At 39.7% G+C, this 18,978-nt stretch overlaps 1 protein-coding gene across 1 annotated transcript in view; it reads right to left on the reverse strand.

Annotated features, from left to right (window-relative positions):
- Positions 1–4,516: 4,516 nt before the first annotated feature.
- Positions 4,517–18,978, reverse strand: part of LOC112690432 — a gene marked incomplete at its 3' end in the record, with an annotated part of 36,889 nt that continues 22,427 nt past the window's right edge. Inside the window, exon 4 of the mRNA XM_025564443.1 lies at positions 4,517–4,619. Within this exon, the coding sequence (XP_025420228.1) occupies positions 4,517–4,619 (103 nt within the window). The remainder of the gene's footprint in view (positions 4,620–18,978) is intronic.

An 18,978-nucleotide genomic window follows, 5' to 3' on the forward strand; every position in this document is an offset into this window, starting at 1 on the left:
GTTTGTTGAGTTTTCATGCATCTCTTTATCGCAAGAGTTCATCGTGTCAAGTTTTAGTATGATGACGACGAAGCCAATCAGAAGAAAAAACGGTCATCAATATTTTATTTTGTAAGTTAAATACCTACTATGCTTAATTAATAACGACTATTGCCAATTTCGTTCGATGATCTAACGGAGAATATCTGTAATCAAATCGAACATCATTGAAAATAAAATATAGTCCGATATACATATAATGTTAAATGCATTTAAAACCCGAATTGCAGTGTTCATAAACTCGTATTTTATCTGCACGTAATCCACCCTGAAAAATACGGTGGTAGCGGCAACGGTCGACTAGGAATACAACACGTACATTATAATACATATCCGAAAAATAAATTAGATTTTTGTCGTAGATAGCACAGAAGATGAAAATATTTACTTTTACGTCACTAGCAAGTGTGCGTAAATAATATATTGTACAGGTAAACTGCGGTGCTAATCATTTTAGTGGAATAATATCGATTTTGCGTGCTGTGCAGTGCCAATGACTGACACCCAATATACATATGTTAAATATAAATATGTAAATCAATAAGTTAATCATTTACTTTGTAAGAAATATAGTAATATAATTAGCAGTGTAATATATTATTAATAATAATAATAATAATAATAGTAATACAACACAAAAAGATATTCATTCTAGTGAATATTAATAATAATAATATAAATAAAAATAAACATTTAATATTATACTTATGATACGTACATATCAGCCTGTTTACTGTTTATTTTTCATCATGCATAAACTACCAGTCTCATAATTATTAAAAAACAAAAACGTGGACAGGAAAAACAACAAAAAAAAAAAAAAAATGAAATTCTTATAGCACTAAGTATACATATACATATACATATACATATATATATATATATATATTTATACGAATGCGGCAAATCGTTGCGAAGTGTTTTGTTTAGTGTAATAAGGGCAGCGCAAATCTGTACCGGGGAGAAGACTTGGAAAGTTTGGAACGGCAAAAGTCGGTTGTCGGCGCAAAGCGTAACCGGGCTGCGGGGGAGAATGTTTAACAACGAGAGCCGTACAATTACAACGTAAACACAAAGAGAGATGAGACGAGACGCTGACGCAGAACAAACAAAGTGTCGTCCTGATCTTCGTAGCGTGAGGTTTGTACAGTTATAGCAGAGCTTACGGTCGCGTGCAACAATAATAATATTATCTGCGGAGAATTAACGGGTGAAGGGGTGGCAAGGGCAAAGCTAATATTTGACGACGAGACGACGATGATGACGATGATGATGAATATATTATAACGTAATATAATGTTATCGTCGACATAAATTACGCCGTACAATAATATACAAATATAAGTGTATGCGTGTATAAATAACTTGAAAGGTACACGAAACTGCACAATGTCGTGTACTTACAACGAAAATTATGCGTGTACGACGAGGAACACGCGTCGCATTTTTTCATACGCGTTCTCTTTCCGGATAGATCCCACCACCCAAGTCCCGCACTCGGCCGAGAGTATAAACGCGCGTACACATATTCGCAGTCCCAGGGACGTTAATTGAATCTTTTTTCGCTGCTCTCCCCTCGCGCGCCGGCAAACCCTTCTCTTACGCGGGGTCATTGCCGCGCAGCACCCGGTGTGTATACACGCGAAGACCGTAATGTTGTGTACGTATACACAATATAAACGGTGGCAGTGGCGGATTTTCAAAATACATTATGGTTGTGTGCGTCCAGTTAGGAACGTAATTAATCGACGGAATCGGCATTTGGCAGAGTCGTTGACGGCGGAGCGCGTGACGGGAAACGAGGGAGAGGAATGCTGCACGGAGAAAGAGAGAGAGATAGAGAGAGGGAAGAGAGTGAGTGAGGGGGTCGAAGGGGTTATTATATTATGTGCATCGAGAACGGGGTAACCTACCATTAATCACGGGGTTGCTAGAGGTACGTCATCGACAGGGCTTCGTGTGTACACGAGGTGCGGCGACGGCGTTGGCGCGGCGCGTGCGCGCGCGTACACGTACGGGCCGCGGCCGGATTATAATATAAATCGAAGGGCGTGGAAATCACTTTGTCATTTGAACGCGTAGTGCATACACTCGGCGTATGTGAGTACTGCGGCACAAGGGTTGCAGAAAATAATATAATTACGTCGTCGTAGTCAGCAGTAGTAAAAGCACGCGAACACGTCCTCGTAGCGAGAATTCGATCGGACGCCAACCATAGCAGATACACGTGTATATTATTATACGGCGTAATATATACAATTATTTTCACGGTTTGATTATAATTCATCGTCAGTCGGTCGAGAGTTTCAGCGGAGTACATTACAATGTAGTGGTCTTTTGGGTAATTTTTTTTTTAACACGGGTGGGCGGTATTTTTAATTAACGGCGAAAACGAAAAACAAAAAAAAAAAAAAAAAAAACACCAAAATTACACACACACGAGTTTCTCATAGTCGACCGGTCGCGCATACCACGTAGAATAATTATCGCGCCACGGTAGGTACGCGTGTGGCCGATTTCTTTTGTTCGCACTTCTTCGTCGTCTCGTCCTCGTCACGGTCAAGCGGCAACGACACCGAGCCGGACAACCCCACCACCGCGGGTAAACGGTATTACAGCGCGCGCGAAATTAACGCGGGTGGATGTAATATGCTTGTGTGGCCACACCTACCGCCCGAAAGTCTTTCACGCGCGACAAGTTTCGTACGTATATTTATACGACGAGAACCGAAAAATACATAAATTAATGGTGTACACGGTGCGGTAATTGGACTGTGTGAAATCGGTGTCCGGGAGGGGAACAACCGTCTGCGGTAAATCTGAATTTCTTAAGAACCTTATTAGGACCCGTTATGCAGGCGCATGCGATGTTCACGACAAGTATAACGGACATCATCCGCCTTCTGCCGCGATAAAAATATATAACGCGGAACAGCACTTCATTTCGACCGTTTTTAATCGGTCTACGGACGGCATTATTCGTACCATGACGGTAACATAAATATTCGCGTACATAAGTGGTAGCAGTATCGTCAAATCCTATTTCGACTTGACGGATAGGTACCGTATTAAATTTGCAAAATATCATTCCCTCGGCGGAGCGTAGGGTGTCCCCTCTTTTTTTTTTTTACACTGCAGTCGATCGCGCGCGCGGCAATCAATCTCTGCACAGCCCATCGGTTGCGCCGTCGATTGACTACGCATCGCATAATATTATGTATAATATATGCTTTGCCGGAGCAAAGCCGACCGATATTTGTTTCCTGCAATGTCTTGTGTATATATATTGTACCCTTTTCAATTGGCACAGTTAAAAGTATCGCTCGGAAAGCGATTTATTTATTGCACGCGAGCCCCGCTGTATAGTTCGCGCACAACTTTAATCCGTACATGTTTCGTACGGCATAGTATAAGCGGTGCGCGTTTGTTTCTTTTTTTTTTTCTTCTTCTTATATTTCACGCAGTTTTTCCGCACAGGGTAATTTGTAGGGTACGCGTGCAGCCCACGAGCGAGCGACGATGGGTTAGGTTTTGGAGAAATTTACGCCAACGCCGTCGCGAAAAAAAAAAAACTAAAATATATTTATGCGGTTTTTATACGGACCCAAAAGCGTTATGCTAACGACGGGTCCGGCCAACAGCCCGACCGGTGCGCGAGAGTGTACTCATTTCCATACCGGGTTGCGCGCGAGCTGCCCGATAGTGATAGATAATATTGCACTCTGGGGAATTGACGACCGGCAGTTTTCCATTCGGTTAATTGCACGCGCACCCTTGAGCCATTTTTCTCGATCGTCGCCGCCGTATCTTTGACATGCCACCGCAGCAACGGTGTAACATAAAACACGGACGAAACATCGTATATTTTGCATATATAGTAATCGAAAGAAAAAAAAAACCAAAAGAAAACAATTGATTTTGGATTCGGGTCACTCTTTTTTTCACTCCCCGTCACTGCCGCCACCGCGTCTCTCGCATTCATACCGGTATGTAGGCGTAAATGATTATGCCAGGAGTAAAATTCCTGGGGCGGCGGGTCGACTTTGGCCAAATCGATTTTCGTTCCGTCTCCGGGGAACTCAGCAACGTCTACCCGCCACCCATCGTATAAACTGCATGTTTTATTAAACAGACGCGCACAACACGACTTTGTCTGTGAAGCGAAAAAAAAAAGAAAAAAATAGAAAGAAGAGAACAACAGGCAAAGGGTGTCCGGAAATATATTACGAGCCCCGCGGAGACTTCCGTAACCCTAAAAATAATAATAAAAAAGGGTCTAAGGCTCGCAAAAGAGCTGCGTGCATAGGAGGAATACGCGCGCGCGTAATATAAGTTCATAACGACCATTATCGGTTTGACCCTAGTCCGTAGTGGCAATTTGTACGACGTGATGAACGAGAGAGAGGTTAGTGCAGGTTTCTTATATTATATAATGAGATTTCAAAAAAAAAAAAAACCAAGTTGATGGTTCACTTACCGTGAGGGACCCATCCGTGGCCACAAGCATCGCAGAATCGTATATGAAGTTTCCCGGGCGTAAAACAATCGCACACGCATCCCGGCACCGTACATCTGATGGCCTGAAAAATAAAATTAATTCAATAACAATCGATTAAATCGAAATTATTAAAAATTAGAATTATAAAATTCACACGAATATTGTAACGAATATTTAATATCAAAATAAAGGTAACACGAGCGTATACCGTGAGAACGAAGTTATTGGACCCAGAGTAAATTTTGTTTTTTGTACACTTAAACGTAGTATTCTCCTAGGACCACTACACGACAACAAAAGAATCGAAAACAAACTCGGTTCGTCTTTAGAAGTATATTATCATTATCGTTATTATATTATTTTCCTTTCCATCCGATTCGCCCTTTATTGTTCCAAACGTCAATCTGTCGTTTAATGAAGTCTACCAAAGTCATTGTACACACACACATGGTCCGTGTGTACACGACGGATCGGTTTTGGAATAGGTGTGAAAATAATAATAATGATGACGAAACGGCCCTCTTACCGGCCCTTAATGTCGTAATAACAGACCGAGACCGAGATGATGGGTCATTGTCGTTTAGTACATGTGTGCGCGCGGAGAACCTATTGTACCCCCTTTTTCCGTACGTATTGCCCTCTACGCATACGGGGGGGCCGCCACCGTATAGCTGTTCAATACACGATTTTTCGTTTTCGAAAATCATCATCGTTAAATAATAATAATAATTCGATATCACGAGTATCACCTGTCATACGCATTGCACGCGCTCGGGAGGCCGAGACGCAACGGTCGTCTATAGCGCAAACAATAGCTCTCTCCTAACTACAATATATAATACGTACGGTCGACGATGGCGACGACAACTTTATACCATTACTATAGGTGTTTGTTTTAAATTAGACGCGCGTGATTCACACAGAGGATACAAGAATTAATACTTGTTTAATAGCTGATACGCACATTAAAATTATAAAGTTTTGAATACTTACACACGATTATACTCAGTAACGGTTTGAACATTTACATCTTACCGGGGCGGTATAATTTAAACCACCCCACCTACCCTGAAAAAATTGTTCTAGCTTCCCTCGTATCACATCAAAATTACACTTAAACGCTATGCCGTAAATTATGTATTTCCAAATATGTCATATAGATATACTGGTAAGCCTACTAAATTTTAATTTATTTAATCAAAATGTACACAAAAAATTTTGCGTAGTAAGTGCTTACAAGCCGCCTCTGAGTGTATATGTATATGTGTAGATGCAAAACATTCTTCCGATTGAATACGAACGCGCGTATTTACGCGTAATAATTTATACCACGTTATAAAATGTATTTTATATTTTCTACATGAATACGGTACATGTTTTAAGTAGAAACTAAAAAAATGTGACGAAACTATTCGGATCATTTTCCGGTTCGCTATCGGTAAAGAAAATTAATCCGTGATTTAGTATCCGTGGAACGTTGTACGCTCTCAGAACGAGCGTAAATAAGCTAACCGCAAAGCACTGCACACGCGTATTACCCGAAAGATTAGTGGTTTCGATTTTACATTAATTTTTCTTATTACCAGTGTGGGGAATAGATAATGCGAAATTTATCTAGATAAAGATGAAAGATAATATGTCCGATTTCATCTAGATAAAAAAAAAGATATTTTCAAAAAATGTTATTTTTTGGTCAATATTTCATATTCTAATAATATCTATGTAGACTCAATTATAATCATTATAATCAATAGGTTCCTAGGTGTTTAACGATTATTGTAGTAATGTAGTGTACCATTAAGCAGTATTTATATATAATGTACAGTAAGATATGATAGTTAATCACTAAAATGTTACATAAAAAAAAAAAAAAAAAATGAAAATTTCTCTGTACGTATCAGGATGAATACGGAATACATAAAAAATTATTTTAAGTTAACAATATTGTTTTCCTTATAATATTCATTTGATGATTTACATTATTTTATAAGTAGTTACGACTTTACGGGTTCCAAGAGAGAAGTAATGACTATTCAGCGTACAAGTTACATGTGTATACTAAAATGAAATACCTACTATATTTGGAACTTCCATGGAAAAATAAGAAATTAAGTTTAAAAATACCAAAAATATTTTCCCGACATGAAAATACAAACAAAATATCATACCAAGAAATAATAATTACTTATTAATACAAAATCTATATGTATAAAAGAAAGTCGGGTTATTTACAGAATTTATGATTCAAGAACGGCTGGACCGATTTTGATCTTCGATTTGTTGGATTCGTCTCTATACAAGAATAAAAATAACTCTAATCTTGGCAAGAATACAGACAATTATTTAGATAAGTAAAAATGTTATCTTAGATAAGTAATTAGATAACTTACCGATATTTATCTAGATAAGATAAAAGATGACAAAAAATCTATCTAGATAATTTATCTAAATAAGTCCCAACACTGCTTATTACACACACACGAAAAACTTGTAACTCAATAAATATTTTACAACGCGTGTTGTGGATAAAGAAGTTAATGAAATTTTTGAACTTGATTAAAGCTAAGATTAGAGAGAACAACTTGTTTTACGTTCATGCATGGAAGAAGGTATACATAGATATTATACATTGCTGGTATATTAATATAGTAAACATATAAATGAAGAAAACATTACGTAGGTACAAAGGGTTGAAAAGGAAATTTTATAAGACGCGAGATGCTGTGTCGAGGAGTCTGTAGCAGACATGAGTGTTGGCTAGCCCTCAGGGCGAGAAGAACCTACGATAATAAGTTATAACTCGAGTTTTCGTCAATTAATATAATATCTGTATAAACGAACATTTATACGGATTAAAAAAATAAATAAAAGTACGTTTATATAGGAAAATAAAACCAACCAAAGGGGGTGTTGTTAACCATTTTAATAAACATCATATGCAAATGTTCTCCGATATCTTAATACAGTTAATACGTATAATTATATGTATATATAATTAATATTAAAAAAGAAATGATCTTTATAATGTAAAGCGCAACGTTTTCGAGTCATGAAAAACCACTATAAATATCGTAATAGCTACAAAGTGAAATTTATTGAATATTACATAACACGATACGGTAATATTACGGGGTGGGGTGATATTAATTTTATATTTTTTCATAAACACAAATATAGGTGCACGCACAAGATATTATTATTATTATAATATTATAACGTACAAAGCCGGGGTAGACAAGTCAGACGGGAAACAATGGTAAATTAAATTCCGCTCGCTTTTGCGCTCGCGTACATCCTTTAACCATCACCGACGTTGGGATACGTATATGGCCGCACGGCGTTACGCGAAAGTAATAAATTCAAATAAGCACTTTTTTATCAACCTAATAATCATTTTCTTTCAATTTTCGGTGCGACGACAACACGGCGGATGCTAAAAAAGTAATCGTCTGCTCGGCGAGAAAACAGAAAATCGCTTCATCCACATATTAAAACCGTTGCGTTTTCATCGTATAATTTCATCTCGTCACGTTATTTATACGCGTTTATCCCCGAAGAGCTCGCGAAGTATATTCTTTACGTCGGTGTTATATACACGCGTGCACAGTTGGCGTGCGCGTACGACGCACAGACTTATAGTAGTTTCCGCCACCAACACTATCGTATTCCGTCGTTTCTGTTCCACTCTCGCCCTATCTCATCGTCGTCCTCAGACTATTCTTTTATATTTGACAGATTAAAATTACCCTCGTGGGGGCGAATGTGACAGCAGAAATAGAAACAGCAGCAGCAGTAGCAACCGACGTCGGAGAAACGAGCGAGAGCGTATGATGAGGTCAGTGTCAAGTAAATGATGTCTCCTCCACCGCTGCCACCGACCTCCAGCGGGCGCGTTCCCCGGAGACTTTGCTATGATTTATGCAAGTCTATATAACCGTAAAGGTTTCCGGATACGCGTCCTGCGCGAACGCCTCGTCCTCCCCTCGCTCGTGTCTTCCTCGTAAAACCGGCGAAAACGACGTGAGACGTACACATTTACGCACAAGCATATATATATACGGCGTATGAGTAGTTTTTCAATTTATTTCCGAGAGGGATTATGTGGGATTCGCGAAATTGGCTGCAAAACGTTTTATGTTTATAAAATACGGGTTCGACTGTATGTAAATATATGCACGTGTATATATATAAACGATATTGCACGCGATCGAAATGTAGTACATGTGACAAAGTGAAGAAATATACGGATTATAAGTCTGTTATATATAAATAAATATATACCTGTTACAAGCTATTTAAATATCCATCATTCGAGTACGGCGGCGAGTAAGAACCTGGCCGCAAGAGGAGAACCGAATCGCTTGCCATCTGCTCTCTTCGTAGATAATAACATGAATCGAGTTCAGAAATGGTTTTAACACCAAAACCAAAAATATCCGCCGAACGATGGATGAACTCGCGCTAGACTCACGTCTGATCAAACAAGTAGGTAACATGCAATATACGCGATTGTAATCACGAAGGTTTTTTTTTTTATAATACTAAACGCATACATATATTTATACATACGTGTGAGTGTGTGTTATAGTGTTTTTTTTTTGTGTAATTTTAAGTGTACACACGCAAATAACGTATATGATTGTGTACAACTGTAAAATTCGATACAGTCGGAATACGAATTTTAAAAAATAACATATTTAGGTACCCAACTGTAGTAATAATATTACTTTTTTTTTTTTTGCTTTCTGTTCCACCACGTGCTGCAAAATATTTTATTTCATTAAATCTCTGCACAAATATAATTTACACACATATATATCGAGCACGACATTGAACGGCTTTTTCCATATCAACGATATTATAATAAATCTATTATACAGTTATATGGTATTCTGCAAATATATATATACATATTCTCTTTCAAGTGGTGAATTAAAAAGCTATCGGTCCCCTCAACTGGAGGCATTACAACGGGGCACGTACTATTATATTATATATTTTCTCATGGTTCGCATTTTCCCGGGGCCCACTTGACGTGGCGGGCGGATAAAGGTATGTATATATTATACGTTGCAGCATGCAGAGAGTTTGGGCCACCCGTTGTTTGCCGAACACTTCATTTCTGCCACTCGTTCCACGGCCACCACGGTGGCTCAACCCTTCGATCAACATTATATAATTACGCCATTTTGACTTTTACTAATTCTCCTCCCACGACACGAATCGTGCCCCTATCTCCCACCCCACACACATACGTCTAAATACAACTACTCGAATACACAAGAGGTGGAATTTTAACCCTTTCAACGTGCCAGTAAATCTGCAAACCAAACAGACTCAGCAAAAGAGTTGTTTATTTCTATTATTATTATTTATAACGTGTTAGAGTATTTTTGGCGATATCAGAAATGAACTTCGAAACGTAACGAATTTTTTCTTAAGACAATCGAATACATCGTCAACGTATTTTGTATACGATACGCAAGTTAAAAATAATTTATTGTACGCGATCTTACGTGGCATAAGATTGGCCACCTTAAACGATTTCATAAATATTAGTATATACACATAAAGCTAATTAATCATAATAGTTTATTAATACTTTAACCAGAGTAACAGTGTAAAACATTAGTGGTAACATCGTTACGAGATCGGTATTTAATTACACATAAAGACAATTTTTACAATCATGAGATTATAGTTTAGACGTATTGGCCAAAGTCCAGATTATAAACTTAACTCGAAACTGTGATTTTGGTACAGACTATGTAATCAATATTTTTTAAGAAAACGTAAAAATAAAACAACGAATTAGCATTTCGTCTAACGATTCCATTCTGTAGGAGATGGATTATCGTCCAGATTGTAGGAACAGTGTTTTAATTTCTTATTACGTAACGTATTCGTAATTCAAACGATCTTGAAGAGATAAACATATCATTTTAATAAGTATCTATTTGATTTAACTCAGTTCAATAGTTACATATATATATTGTAAACATTTGTTCTACTATTTCAATGATTAAAAGATATCGTCACGATATTTTGCGTCGAATAATATTGTGTCTCCTCGGAACCTTCTTGACGCGAAATCAAATAAAAAAGAAATAAATAAGCGTTATAGTGAAACGACAATGACACGAACAAATATTATACGAAGGCTTGATGATTTTTCAAAAAATCTAAACTCGACGTATAAAAGAATGCGAGTTCGACGAGGGAGGCGATCGGACACGGCTACCGCGTGACGACGACTGACGAATTTAATATGAAAAAAATAATACCATATTATGTACAACAATGAAAGAGAGCTGACTGTCGTTTAATTCTCGCAGGTAGTGAATACTACTCGCACACGACGAGTATGTGCACTTAAAATATCGTATTTATTGTCGTCAAAAGACACCTAAACCTGACCTCCTAACCAGTACATATAACGATTTGTTGTTATAGGGTATCGGTGACCGACCGAGGACCACTCGACCACTGCGTTGCTGTGCATAGCTGCACAAGAATGTAATCGATGTTCAAGTGCCTACCTGCGTGTGACGTTCTCGACTGTGTCGGTGACCAATAGAGTTTAGTGATTGGCACATTTCTTTGTGTCACACCTTTTTCGTCCGCCAGTATACCTACTCTACTGTGTGTATATATATATATATATATATATATATATGTATAACGCACATTTGCTCTTCTAACAGACGGGAGGCTCAAAGGGGAAATCGAATTACTTGGGTCGATGCATATGCATTAACGAAAACCGCTTACAACGTCTGACGTATAGAGTATATCCCCCCTCTCCCGGATAAAGAACTCGGTAGCACGTCTTGTTTACATTTACAATAGGTACGCCGGGAGAGAAAGATCGCCAAAGGATATAAAATCACGACGACATAGGGAGGACCGGCGGTTTAGACGACCGATCAGGAGGACGAAGATGATGATGATGATGATGATGATGATGATGTTGCGATAGAGATTGCGTATATATCCGAACGATTACATCGATATATATATGTACGTAATGTATGTAGGCGAAGAGTTTGTGGCGGCGGCCAAGTGAAAAACGTATATTATATACACGTTTGCTTTGTACACATATTTAAACTGGGCAGGAAGAGGAGAATAGTATACCCATAACATTGAGTATATACCGATACAATAATAACACCGAATGAATGCGCGTTGCACTCTGAAAACCGCCACACAATCGGAGCACATGACGAAGCTCTTTGCTCGACGACTGCCCTAAAGTATATGCGTGTACATTTGTGCGTGTGAGAGAGAGAGAGAGAGCGCAAGAGAACGTTCGTTTGCCGAAACGCACACGCGTGCACACGAGAAGTATTAAAGTATATAATCATAATACCATCGCCGTGTATAGTGCACAGTAGAGACCGACGATGGATGGCAACTGTACAACACAGCAGCCGATGGAAAAATGATGACTGAGCGCGTTTTAACTCGACGGCGGCGTGCGTATATAATACGTATAAATAAATAAATACGTATATGTATGTACAACTGCGACGGTTGTCGGCGCGTTTGCGTGATTTATCGCATTGTCTTTTCGAGTGACAATTTCTCTCATTACCATAGACACAGAGTTTCGAATACGATCAATATTTACACCGTGTACGACTCGAAAAACAGTATAGTCGTTTAGTACGCATAAACAGTATAAATCCAACCACACACACACATACACCAACATATATGTATGTACGAATAGGCGTGTCCCGCGAACACACGACACGTCCTTTTAGATCGTTGGAACACACATAGAACGCATATACTATGTCTACCTAAACCGTAGTTCTTTGCGGAAAACACGACACGCGCACCGGAATTAACGTATCTGTTTGTTTTCCGAGCCTTGTCGCCCCGTCACAGGAGTGTGCAGGATAGAGGCGTGGCGATAAATTAAAATAAAGATTTTCCCCCAACGGGTTGGCGTGTCTAGGCGCAGTTACCTGTGTATACTTTGTGCATATATATACAGAAGGGTACGAGAGTGGCCTAAATGCTATTATATGTATACGTGTGTATTATAATACAACGATATACACACGACGGTCGGTCACAGCGCTTGACACACAACTCACTCTTTCACCACTGCCATACCCTGTTATCTACGTCGTATAAATTATACAAATTTGTGTATGTGTATGTGTGTGTGTGTAAGTAAGTACAAACGACGCACGACACGGTAGGGCGGTCAACCCGCCCTTCGTATTACACACACACACGCATTACTGTGTACAACGGGTTGTGTGTGTGTAGGCGTTAACTGCACCGGTGTGTAATATGCGCGTCGCCACGCGATTTCCATGTACTACACCACGTCGACACGACACGATATCCGACGCCTCTCGCCCCGTGCGCCCGTAACGTGGAGAGGGTGGTGTGCCGTTTGCGGGTTGTCGCTATACGTGTTGTTACAAAACGGTCGGCGCACCGATAACGCGACCGAGATTGTGTTATAAAATATATACACATTCGTAGGTACGTTTTGGTGAGCGGGCGGTGGTGTTAGGGGTGAAGGTTAGAGCAGGGTAAAAAGGGTGCACGAAATCGTTAAGTCAGGTATACCAGTGGTGGTGACGATACAATAGAAATAATTCAAAAAGTGTCCTGCACACTGCACGAAACACCCGTTAAATTGTCTACTTTATACCACCGGATGCGAATTCATCCGGACGCGAAAGAATGTACGTACAACAAAATGAACAAACTTTTTCTACAAGTGTTTGCGGATATTATAATAATAATATAATCCCGTTTGTGCGGCATTCAATTAACAATAATAACGCGCGCATTGTTAAAAAAAAATAAAAAATCCAGAATTCGATATAATATCTTGATTTGTAGTATATGTATATAAAATACAAATGCGGATATACGTGCGCGAATTTCCAGGATAATCTTAAATGACGCGGTGATTTTCAACGATCGTTTTTTGCGTATATATATATATGTATATATTTTGAAAGGAAATATTAGAATAAAATCATTACAATGTAGGTGGAAAATTTAGCGTATTATTCAAACGACGCGCGGCGGTCGTCGTCTTTTATAAGTTATAGAAAATAAAATTAAAAAAAAAAACATCCGCTATGGTATACATATTTTTAAACGTGATTGTATTTTCTCTCTCTCCGCCGCGGACGATTTTATTATCCCCGTACTATATTGTACGGTTTTAAAAATGCATCTGTAGTCGCCGTTAATTACCGAGGATGTTTGGAAGTTTTTGTCGTAATAGGTATTTAGGTATCTCTTTCTCTCGCATAACATACACTACGGGAAGAGAGCTGTGTAGGATTGATTTGTGACCGTTTTCGTAATTTTCTCACGGCATTAATAACATTCGGCGTGTACGCCGCATTGTGTGTAGTTATAGGGCCTACACACACACACACACACACACACACACACACACACGGGTTTTTTCTCATCGCGTGACCAAACGTGAAACTAGGAAGAGACTCGCGTCACCGTCATCGATACACCGCGAGTTAGTCGTATAATAATAATGTATAGGTATGATTTTTATAAATGTTACTGCACGCGTAGATAAACAATTACGGTTAATGTGCACGCAGTTGCGCGATCTCGTAAACAAAAAATCGGAACACACGGCGAAAATTTAATTCAAAACGTATAAATATATATATTTATATTTTTTTTAGTATACACTTAAATATTTCTTTTCCGAACAAATAATAAACTACATCATCGTCATAATTCCCCGTACTCGACCGAGCGGTCAACTGCGTACTGCAGCGGATTATCGCGTGCATAGAGGACCCTTGTTGGCAAAGTTTTCCCGTCTGGACGATATAGGGGTCGGTGGGAAACGAAAGACTTATGCGCTGGTATATTTTAATGGCTGCTATAATCGTAATTAAATCCCTGGAAAATTCCAGCCACGATATGTGTATTGTTCGTACAATACATGCACCGTAAGAAACTCGCGAGCGAGCAGTACTCGAGTGCACGCGAAGGGGTGGAGGGTGGGGTACGAGTCCGACAAAAGGTATACACAGCGGAATGATCGCATTTGCAATGTTAATTAAAAATAAAAATTATAATAATGACGTCCACGAGTAAAATTCAAGAGCCCCTGCATACATTTCCGCGAAACGGATTTATATTCCTTTATCAACGAAAATAAAAAGGAATTCGAATGAGCGTAGGTACATGGAAGTTTAGACCGAGATCGATGGCTGAGAAGAAAAAGGGGGTAGGAATAGAGAGAGAGAGATACAAGATATCCGTTGAGTAGTATGCACGCATATGTTATGTGCGCCTACTTTAAGTTATGTATGAATATACTACGTAGTTCACGTAACTACAAAGAGGTAATTTATTCGTCAAATCTACTAACAGTTTTTTTTTTTTCTGGAACCTTATATTTAGGGGATTTTGAGTAGCGATTGTTGTATGGATAATGAGATGATAGCGCGCGATGATTAGCATAATTTGAATTGTTCCCGTCGTCGTCGTCGGTGTATTATATTATTGGTTAACCAAAATTCCGAAAGAGAAGACGTGGGTTTTTTGTTTAGTTCGATATCGGTATTCAATAAGTTTCTAGGAGTACATGATAATAATATTGTCGTGCAACGATGTCCTCCACATCACGCTCACAGCAGGCACACATCTCTGTATCGCACCACGATTCGTTCTTCTGCTGCTGGTCGTGATCACCTCAAGGATGTTTCTTTGCTCTACGCGATGACAACAGTTCCACGTCAGAAGACGCTTTACACGAATCTGCGAATATATAGTTAACGGCAACTCGTGTATACAAAACCGTAGTATAGTTTTCCGACTAGGTTTGTTGTATTCAAAAAATGCACGATTTATTTAATGACATACGTACGGGAACTAAAAGATTGGGAAACTATTGTGCTAAATAATCAATCACGGCGGTACAACAAAACGCCCGAAATATTTATTTTTCACGACGAAACCAATCGATGTATTCAATTCCGTCTTGACCGATTTGATAACACACGTACGTAATACACTTTACAGCACCGAAATACAATATACGACGTACCGCACATAAACATATACGTATATTATACATAAAATGGCCGTGAATTTCCGCAACGATTTATATAATTGCGGTGAACACACCACTGCTATAATGCATACTAGCTGGCGCGCGTATTAGAGTATATACTACACACCGCAAAATGTAATTTCCATACGCTACGAAGGGTTGTGGCGCGGCCTCGTTCCCTTTCGCTCTGCACGTCCACCACACCCCGACCGACGGTCGGTCGGTCGGTCAACCTATATTATATATCCGTTATTGTTGTGTGCGCGAGCGCGGAAAGAGAGGTATACGCATATACACGTATACGTACGTACGTATATTATAATATTTGCCGCGGACGAGTGTAAACCGATGACGTGCACAAAGGAGAGTCGGCGGCAGTGAGGCAGAGATACGATGGATGGGCGGTACGTAGAGGAGTGAGCGGAGAAGGCTAAACTGGAATGATGCAAGATGGACGGCTATATCACGAGCGACGGGTATGTAGAGGGGGACGTGGTAGGGGATATTGACCTGTCAACGGGGACCGGATGGAATTAATGCTGAACCCTTTTGCGCTTATATGTATATGTATATATACCAACGGCACACGCTGTGGTGGTGGCCATCATGTGCCGTTGTACAAGCGTGTGCAATATTACAAGGACGATGGGGGGGGGAGATAGGGGTAACGCGTAAATTATAATCCCTTCGGTTTCTGTGCGCGCCACGCCGGAAGAGGGGTCTCCCGTACGGAACACACGGCGCGTCACGAGCCTACAGGACGACCCGGCACTACTGCAATATTGTAACATATATTATCATTACGTTTAAATGCGACGTATCACGCGCACTCTACGCATAAATTTACAATATAATACGACGCATTAATGTAATAATTATTTTTCAATAAAATGGTCAATTCGCACTGATATTCCTGCTCTCTCGGTGCACAGCTCATCGGATCGATAATTGTTACTGTTTGTACGCACATCGTAATAGTTTATTGTAATACACTGATGCAGCAGTGCACACGATTTATAGACAGACCCACGGGCCCTTAAAGGTGCCGAGAGTTGACTAAGAATAATTGCAAAACGATAAAAGATATATTTTTTCATATTACGCGAAATCGGTTTTCATCAATGTTATGTCTTCCGTGCACACGATTCGTTTCTTCCTGAACCAGGGTTACCACTAGTGGATGGCCATATATAAGAATACACATTCATAACTAAAGTTGGGATGTTAATGAATTTTACATTTTTTATCCTTTGATTCTATACAATGCTATCCTAGCTAAAAGTTTGTTTCATGCTCCCTCGATGCAGAATATTCTAATTTTATTTTGTATTTTTCAACATTTTTAAGTTATTTTTTCATCTTTTAGGTAATTTTTGTAGTTCTTGTACAATGTGGGGCGTTGTTCTCAAATTTTAGATTTTAGAGCAAGTGTTAATAATTTTATATAATATTTAAAATGTAAATATATACTATTGTTTATTAATATTATAATTTATAATTTATATTTTAAGCTACTATTGCACCCATATCTTTAATAAAAATTATTATTATAAATACATTTTTTTCACTTGATTAGATTTTTAGATCATTTTTAAGGTAATTATTTGCACTTTTTTAGGGAATTTTTGCATTTTTTTTTTTTTAGGTCATCAACACACGTAGTTATTAACAAACGTCCCCGACATCACACGGTCGTAAAAATATGTTTATCGATTATATTTATTATATTACTAGACGCGGTACGTGTAACAATATTACTTGGAGATGGGTGTGTCTTGATTGTCTAGCGGCAGCATCGGTTTTTAGCGAAGAGAAGGCTATATACGAAGGGAAAAAAAGGGGTGTAACGCGTCGTCGTATTTTGGCGGCGACAGAAGAGATTCGACTGCGGCGGTGGTGGCCGCAGCCGAAAAGATAATGATCTACCGTAGACCGCGGGCAAAAGAAACGGTATTACATTATTTATACAAAATTGGTTGCAGGTGTTTCATCATTTTTATTTTTACTATACACACACGCGCGCGCGCGTATACGTATATATGTTACCCAGCAGTTATATTCGAGAGGCAATCGGCGGCCTCAGTGACAGACACCCTGTAATCAGCCCCGAGATGACAGTCACGTACCTTTTATATATACGAGTGCGCATCTCATCTCCATAATAACACTACTACGCCCGTTCGCCGATCGATGTCCTAACGCGCGCGCGCGCGCACACGATATATACCTACTAATAATATACGTGCGAGCGTACCACCGCGAGTGCTGTTTCGGTCGTCTTCGTCGTCGTCTAACCGGTCCGGAGACTGAACCCGTAGCAGTAGAGAGAAAAAAAAACCGCCCACAGGCCTACCGGTACCTCTAATCATAATGTAACGTCCGGGGCCACTCAAAATTGTTACTGTCATTGGCATACCCACGTGCGTACACGATGTCATAATGTCAATTTCGTATACGTTATTCACTCTCCGCCCGCCGCGCCCGGCCAACACCTCTCTTCTCTCCTCTCTTTCTATTTCTGTTGTATCCCCGAAGGTAAATCGAATATAATATTGAGTATAACCGCAACGCGGGAATCGAATATCGTACGCGTAGTATGTGTTTATTATCGTCTTACACGATACGCACGCGGATAATTGGTATACGACACAAAGGTCCTACACGCGCGCACGCATAGATATAGGATAACCGTGAAGGTCGTCGGGCGCGAAGGACATGTCACAGCAGCAGCAGCTTAAACGCACGCCCGTTACCCATCAAACTCTCTCTCTCTCCTTAGTCCTTACGCACGCACGCGCACACGGTCGAAAAGTGAAGTGCTTCCGTCGTTTACAACGTCACCCGTCACTGTTTTATATACTATATTATACATCGGTCGCAATGTGTCCCCTTGTAATAACACTGCACACGTACTCGTACTACCGCTAACCAAGTACAGCAGCGACTCCCTCGGAAATTACAAAACACGTTGTGCGGTGCTAGGCACGACGACGACGACGACGACGACTACGACGCTGTGTAATTGAAATTGATCGAGTCGATCGGGCGCGACGCCTGTCACGGCCCATTAAAAACGAACGCGACGCGCACCCACCGCGTGTACACATACACGTACATCTGTTACGCGTGTGCGCGTGTAAAGTACGAGAGAGAACTTAGTCGATGGGATATTTTATAAAATACGAGTGCCAATGTGTCTCTGGTGGTCGTTGTCACTGTTCATATTACGCTGCGTGTACGGTGTCGTAGGAATGAAATGACGGGCGCGTGCGTTGCACGAGTAATAGAAATGTGGTGTTTGTTAAGTGTTTTGTACTTGTTTTTGTTTTTCACGAATAATAACCAAACACAATCATGTACCCAC

The sequence above is a fragment of the Sipha flava genome, unplaced genomic scaffold (genome assembly GCF_003268045.1).
Source record: "Sipha flava isolate LNK unplaced genomic scaffold, YSA_version1 50329_pilon_pilon, whole genome shotgun sequence".
NCBI lineage: Eukaryota > Metazoa > Arthropoda > Insecta > Hemiptera > Aphididae > Sipha > Sipha flava.